At 42.6% G+C, this 8138-nt stretch overlaps 1 protein-coding gene across 1 annotated transcript; it reads left to right on the top strand.

Annotated features, from left to right (window-relative positions):
• The first annotated feature begins 1119 nt into the window (after positions 1-1119).
• LOC141111689 (putative olfactory receptor 2B8) lies at positions 1120-2049 on the top strand. Its single transcript, XM_073603837.1, has one exon. It carries the CDS (start codon positions 1120-1122, stop codon positions 2047-2049), a length of 930 nt encoding a protein of 309 aa, XP_073459938.1.
• Positions 2050-8138: the final 6089 nt, after the last annotated feature.

Genomic DNA, 8138 nt, shown 5'->3' with positions numbered 1-8138 from the left:
ATACTACAAATTTTGAAAAAAAGGATATTTTCTACATTCTGTCATTAAACATATTCAATAAAATCTAATTTTGTCATGAATTTGGGCCAAAATGTATTTTGCTACAATTCTGTGGTAAAAATCCCAATCAGTGTATATTATTTAGTCTGTAGAAAATCTATAGCATTCACAAACTATGCTATACACAGTATATTTGAAAAATTATCAATCCTGATGTATTGTTTCTTGATGCCCTTAAAATGCCAGGACAGTACAAATACAGCCCAAAATACCCCTTTTTGGAAAGTAGACAATCCAAGGTATTTAGTAAGAGACATGGCAAGTTTTTGGAAGTCTTAATTTTTTTGTCACAATTTTTTCGGTAAATGATAAAATGAACCACTTAATGACCGCCCATATACTGCTGCAGGGCGGCCAATCTGTGCCGGTTTACGTACCTGGTCACACAACTGGGTGAGTTCAGGGCGCAGTGCTCTGTGCCCCGAGACCACCCTTTTTTGAAGGCAAATGGAGCCTCAGGCTCTAATCACATGCTTCAAAAAAAAAAACCCAGTTGAAATCCATGAATCCGGCGCCCTGCATGTAGATTAGGGGCCAGGTACATGGATTAGGGGGGCGGCGCCCCTGCGCCCTGTATGGTTGGGCCGCCACTGTGTATATCACAGAATGGGTAGGCTGGTTCTAAAAAACCCAGGAACAGAACAAAACGAATTAACCCCCTTTCCCAGCCTGGGCAGAAGTCTACCTAGCTGCCTAATGTAGGCAACCTGCCTACACACAGCATAGCCAACAGGTATTGCAAATTGCAAAAACAGAAGGTTTCTATAAAACATTATGTTAATTACAGGTTAATTTGGTGATTACCGGCCAAAAATCTATTAGAGGCACTGTGACAGACCCAACTAATTGAGTTCTTGTCTATGCTCTGACCAAAAGAAGCAGACAAAGACCCCAGTCTCTTCATGGGCCATAATCAGTGGGTAGGAGGCTTGCCCCTAGTCCCCTCCAAATGCCCCTGTCCCGGTTGCGTCTGTCACAGACACCAAAAAGTATTAAGGAAGCAAAATCTTTGTTTTCCAGTGTAATAAATATTATTTTTGTAACTTTTTACTTTACAGAATGGCTTGGAAAAATGACACAATCATCAAAGAATTTATCCTTCTTGGACTCTCCAGTAATCCCAATATACAAACCATGCTTTTTGTGATAGTCTTGATCATGTACCTGATCATTTTAATTGCAAATTCTCTTATTATCTTGGCTACGATCACTGACAGCACTCTTCACACTCCAATGTATTTTTTTCTCACTTATCTATCTATCTTGGACATCTGCTACTCATCCTCACTTATACCGCGGATGCTGAGAGATATGTTGTCAGTCAAAAAGAATATTTTGGTCGGAGAATGTGGTACACAAATGTACATGGCCCTTTCGTTGGGGGAAACAGAATGTATTCTTTTAGCTATAATGGCCTATGACCGCTATATAGCAATTTGTTACCCTTTACACTATTCTACAATCATCAACATATCCTTGTGTATAAAGATAGCTGCAGGAGCGTTGATTTGTGCATTTCTCCTATCTAGTGTTTCTGTATCCCTAGCGTTAAATGGGGATCTTTGTGGAAATAATGTAATTAACCATTTTTTGTGTGAACTACCAGGAGTCTTATCATTGGGATGCGGGAATGCTAAAATAGTTGAACTTGTGATTTTTATTAATGGTATCATTGTTTTAATTGCACCTATTAGTTTTATTATCATTACCTATATTAAAATACTTAGAGCCATTTTTAGAATAAGCTTTTCTGCAGGACAAAGAAAGGCCTTTTCCACTTGTGGCTCTCATATAACTGTTGTTACCATGTTCTATGGCTCAGCTATGGCCACTTATATGAAATTTCAATTCGAGGTATCTCCTGAGATAATTAAACTTTTTGCTGTCTTTTATGCAATAATTATACCGATGTTGAATCCACTGATTTATACACTACGAAATAAGGAAGTTAAATCAGCTCTAAAAAAGGTTTTGTGCAATTGTGTATAGCAGTGGTGGGACAAGGTCATCCAGTGCTCAGGGTGAAGGTGGCAAACTGTGCCTCCCCACATTTTGGAAGAGGGTATGGGGCTAATAGAGGCATGGGCTCAGCAATGTATCTGATGTTTTTGGCATCGGCTGAAATAATACCAATGTTTGTGGTAGTGACAAAGAAGAGGCTTATGCCGCGTACACACGATTGGACATTCCGACAACAAAATCCTGGATTTATTTCCGACGGATGTTGGCTCAAACTTGTCTTGCATACACACAGTCGCACAAATGTTGTCGGAAATTCCGAGAACAAATGTCCGATGGAGCCTACACATGGTCCGAATTTCCGACAACAAGCTCACTTCGAACATTTGTTGTCGGAAATTTCGACCGTGTGTACACAGCATAACAGTGGCAAAGGAAAAAATGTCCCAGCATCAATGGGGTCACTGGAAGGAAAAATGTCTCTGTGTTGGTGGAGTAACTGGAAAAAATGTCTCTGTGTTAGTGGAGTCACTGTAAGAAACAAATGTCCCTGTGTTGGTGGTGTCACTAGAAAGAAAAATATCCCTGTGTTGGTGGTGTCAATAGGAGGAAAGAGGTCCCTGATTTGGTGATGTCAATGGAAGGAAAAAGGTCCCTGTGTTGGTGGTGTCAATAGAAGGAAAAAAGTGCATTGAACTAAAGAAGAGATCTGGGGGTGGGGGCTCTGGGGGGGGGGGGGGGGGGTGACAAGCTCTAAGGAAGGGAGAAGGCTAAAGGGATAGTCCTGAGAAGAAGAGGGGAGGTCTAGGACTGAGTTGCCCCATCTCCACTGTGTACTCACAATATAGACCTTGTCATATATCACATGTCAAGAAAAGACAGGAAGAGAAGCAGTCTGCCTTCATTTCCCTAAAAATACTGGATGAACCCTCTGCACACTGCTATACCCTTTCTAGCAAACTTTACAATAAAAAATTAGGGATATTTAGTTCACATATATTGCAATACATGTTTAAGCTGACCAACTGCGTCTAAGTAATCCCTCTTTAGCCAGTCCTACTCTGCTTTGCAAATGCTACTGTGGACACAATGTCAACATGGGGCAAACAGACACAAAATGGGGGAGAGCTACAAGGTTTAGGTCTGGCCACTGACCTTCAATACAAGATATTCCTGTGCTCAGATCCCAATAGCTTGTACATGCATATAATCTACCAGGTGCTAAAGAGGTGTAACCACATTAACACTAAAAATACTGAATGAACCCTTTGCACACTGCTATGTGGTCACACACCTTTAGCACCTGGTAGATTACATGTACAGCCAATGTGATCTGAATACAGGTATATCTTATTTCTGCCTTCATTTGCCATTAGCACCTCACTGAGACTAAGCTGTGTTCTCAGCAGAGGTCAGCTCTTTTCTGCCCACAGTAGGCTGCATTTGAAGGTAGAAGAGAGCAGAGTCCAGCAGCTCCAGTAGCTATTAAGCCCCCTGCTCCTTCTGAGATGAGTGACACTGCAGTCACTCCTGTCAATAAGGCACAGGGGAACAAAGAGGCTGAAGCTCTTAGTGTTCCTCCCTCCACACTGTGCCCAGGGCACGTGTCCATTCTGCCCTCCCCACCTCTTGTTCCAGCCCTGGGCCATTGCATATTTAGAAAAAACGATATAGCAAGAAGGAAAAATCACCATAGTATTGCAAACATCAAAGTTGTCAACATAAGATTTTGAAACAGAAATAGTGTTGTATTGTCTGGAATACATCATAGGCTCGTCTACATGGTATCTCATACATAAAAATTTAATTTTGTCATTGGGAATTAGATATCATGAAAGCATAGAGAGAGGTGAACTAACTTATGTTAATGAACCACCCCAGAGATGAAAAAGTTGTAGACTAATGCTTAGCAGTTATATAAAAATGTCCTTACGACTAAGTTGGAACAAGAGATTCTTACAGCCCAGGAATATTATAAGGATGGGGCAAACATGTGCCATACAGTGTATTGGTTATGACAGCAAAAGCACAAACAGGTACCACAGATTTTGATGCCAAATCCTCTATATCAGGACAGCTTCTCACCTATACCCTCTCTATCCTATGGGAATCTAAACAGTTCTGAAAATCTAAATAAATACAAATATTGTAACCAATACACTCTTGCCAATTTTTTACGATGTGCTTTTGTACCAGATTGAAGAGGCAGATGGTCTATGTTAAATTCACAAATTACCATTGAGGAGCTACAAAATGCAGTGACAGAATCCTCAAATAGTAAAGCACCAGGGAATGATGGTTTACTGATAGATATCTATTAAAATTATGGAGAAGTTCTGCTCCTTGAGCTGCTCTTTATGTTACTGAAGCCAATAAACTAGGGGCACTACCCGCCTCAACAAAAGAAAGCCGATGAATGAGATTACAATAACAGTACTATCAAAACCAGAAAACCTATTACCACCCAAATCTTATAGGCTGAATTTACTATTTGCCACACAAGGCCTGCTTCATCCAGGGGAGTCTATCTCCATCTAATGACACAGAGGTTCTGACCAAAGGGGGCATCCGGGTTAGGGATTGGATTGTCCTGCTGGAGCTATTTGCATAACCTGGAGAAGGCCTCAACTACCTAGAGCAAGATTGTCTGTATTATGTCTTTATGGAGCCACAGTGTTTAGTGCTGGGACTTTTGGATATGTGTGTGGGCTTTAGACAGACCAGATCCAGCAAAGAGAACTGATTCTTATTGATAACCTTGGCTTTTGAGCCATCCTATCACTACTAGATGCCACCAAGGAATGTATTAATATGAATTGGCAAGTTCTCGTTGGCTTGTGTCAGAGTAAATATCTGTCAGAACAACTCTGCTTGCAGGAAGGTATCAGCCAGAGGTGTCCATGGCTATTTGCCCTGACTACTGAGCCCAAAGCTTCTATCATTCATTCTGAGCCAAACAATGCAGGATATTTGGAGGGGAGATATGAAGAAATAAAATTGTCTTATGCACTATTATTTTTAGGAGACAATACCTTATCACTTGAAGCACCAACATTTCATATTCCTGATATGTATATGTCCTACCATGTACAATATCGTGTTCTGTTTGCATTGCTTCCTTTATGTGAACCTGGTTCACACAAATGCAGGGGTGGGATGTGTGGGGTGCCATTCAGAATGAATGGCAGCCCCCGCATCTCGTAAGAGCAGTGCAATTTGGCTGTGGGTGATTGCTGGTGCGGGAACAGATGCAATTCCCACACCCACAACCAACTTGCACAGTTTGAACCATGGCTTAAACCGTATATTCTACTTTTGTGGGGAAAAAATAGAAAATTAAAAAAAAATTATAGCATATACAATTGCTACACAACCCAAACTGTGATATTAAGGATTAGGGATGAGCTGAATGTACCTGGATTTGCTTTGAGGTAGGTTTAGCTAACATTACAGATGTACTAGTACTGAATTTGAACCCCATTAAAGTCGATGAGAGCTGAATGTTAAAAATAAGTCTTGGCCATTTTCTAGGCCAGGGGTCCCAAACTTTCAATTCAATGGGCCAGTTTATGATCCTTTAGACATTAGGGGGGCCGGACTGTGGCCATAGAAAAGGTATTGATGTTAGTAGGAAAAAACAATGCCCCATCACTGGAGTCAATGGAAAGAATTGTACCCCATCATTGGTGTTATTGGGAGAAATAGTGCCCCATCATTGGTGTCATTGGGCCCTATTATTGGTGTCTAAGGGAGGAATTGGGCCCCATTGTTAGTGTCATTGGGCCCCATTGTTGGCACAAATTGGAGGAATTGGGGCCCATCTTTGGTGTCATTGGGAGAAATTGGACCCCATCATTGGTGTCATTGGGAGGAATTGTGCCCCTTCATTGGTGTCAGGGGGGGAATTATGCCCCACTGTTAGTATCAGTAGCTGAAATAGCGCCCCAAGGGCTAGATAAAAGCAAGTAAAGGGCCGCATCTGGCCCCCGGGCCACAGTTTGGAGACCCCTGTTCTAGGCTATAAGGCAAAGAATTGTTAAAGAAATTATATGGAAGGATGGGCACTGCCCTGGGGGTCATGTACAAAAGCACAAAGAAAAGTCTAAGAAAAACTTCTGTTTGGTGGGGAGCAGTAATTTTAACAATGCTAAAGGTGAAACAATACAAATGCAAAATTCCATTAAATATCATGCCTGGCGGATGCCCTTAACCTGTTTGGCTTTGGGCAAGTTTCCCTTCCCAATATTGGAAGGCATGTGGCCTGGTATGCTAGAGCAAGGGAGCGCATGCTCACTGTCCTCTCTTTCCTGGCCACCCGGGCTGCATGGCTAGTTTGAATTTTAAGAGAACCCCGCATTTTTTTCCCACATTTTTAAAATATGTATTGTCCCTTTTAAAATTTGCTTGGGGCCCCCTTAAAATTACTAATTTCAAAAAAGAATAAGATAACCATACCATGATAAAGTCCTTTATTGTAAATCAAATAAAAAATTCAAAGCCCAATGTCAATTACGAAGGCTTGCCATTTACCAATTCTTCCATGCTGCCACCCAACAATGTTGACATTATACATAGGAACACAGAGTCTCATAGCCTCTACAAAGCGCCGACATCCTCTTGGGGACCAGATGTGGGGATGAGATTCTTGTTCATTTAATATGGGAACAAGGTGCCTTGCAAGTGGGGGAAGGCAAGGTGTCCTCCTAATGTAAAAGCCCAGAATGTGTTAAAGTTAGAAGCTGTCTACTGTATGCAAAATAAAAATATATCCAAAATACACCCAATCAGGGAGAAATTACACAGACACAATGGTGGTTGAAAGACTTCTCAGTTTATATTATAACTGATGAAGACTGGCTAAGACAGAATACATCTTGATGTTATCATGAGTATATCTGTCAAGGCAAAGAAAACTTTAAGCATGGGTTCACACTTCTGCAAATTGGATGTGGGTTTCCATGCAACCAATTTCGTGACAGGTGACTGTGACTGGCTCTCAATAGAGCCGGTTCACACACCTCCCGGGCAGCCGCAGTCTGCATTGAAGAAGGGTCCTGTGCGTCTTTGGCTCTGAATCAGGTGCAATTTCAGGCAGAGATTCTGACCTGATTTGCACCAGAATATGTGTACAGCAGTGGTTCTCAACCTCAGTCCTCAAGTACCCCCAACGGGGGATGTATTGGGAACTTCCCTTAGATAAAATAGCTCTTATCAATACCATGTCATTGATATTGATTTAAAGCAGCAGTGCAAAGTAAAGGAAAACCTGAAAACGTGGCCCGTTGGGGGTACTTGAGGACTGAGGTTGAGAACCACTAGTGTACAGGGACTGTAACTAGAACCTTCAGGGCCCCGGTGGAAGAAACCGTGAAGGGCCCCCCTGACCCCTGGTCGGGGCCCTTTCTTACGGGCCTGCAATCTCTCCCCCGAGGCCTGGGGGCGGAGCGCCAGGGTTCGTTTGCAAGTGTGACTCTGGTAGTTCTGCCACTGGTGTCAGTATTTATTTTTTATTATTACTTTTTACCATTTTTTTTCACAATATTTAAAAAACATTTTTTAGGAGCCCCGTTGGGGGGCTTTGGTGATATATCAGGGGTCTAAACAGACCTCTGATGTTCCAACTTTTGAGACAGAGAAAGGAGATTGAGGACACAGCCTCAATCTCCATCTCTGCAGCCTCAGCTGCACAGAATCTTCGCTTTCTTTCACGAACTGAAGCATTGTAAAGATAGTTTACTATGCCTCAGTTATGAATGAATGGAGTCAGTGATCGGTACCTATCACTGACTCTGTCCATTCAGAGAAGGAAGGGGCTGGTAAATTACATATTTACCAGCCCTTTTCCTGCTCTCCATCCTGACAAATCCCCTGGCAGTGCTGCGGGGGAGAAAGGGGGGGGGGAGCCAGGAGAGAGAACAGGGTCCCAGGGGGAGCAGAAAAAAGCTGGATAGGAGGAGTGGCGGGGGAAGCGTATAGGGGAATCAATCTGTCCAGATGCTGGGTGGGGGATGGGATCAGTGGTAGATGCTGGGGGGGTGGGATCAGTGCAGACACTGGGGGGGGGGTCAGTGGTAGATGCTGGGGGAGGGTATAGTGGCAGATGCTGGGGGGAATGTGGT

Source organism: Aquarana catesbeiana, linkage group LG11 (genome assembly GCF_042186555.1).
Source record: "Aquarana catesbeiana isolate 2022-GZ linkage group LG11, ASM4218655v1, whole genome shotgun sequence".
NCBI lineage: Eukaryota > Metazoa > Chordata > Amphibia > Anura > Ranidae > Aquarana > Aquarana catesbeiana.
This window is presented reverse-complemented; position numbering and strand designations above follow the sequence as displayed.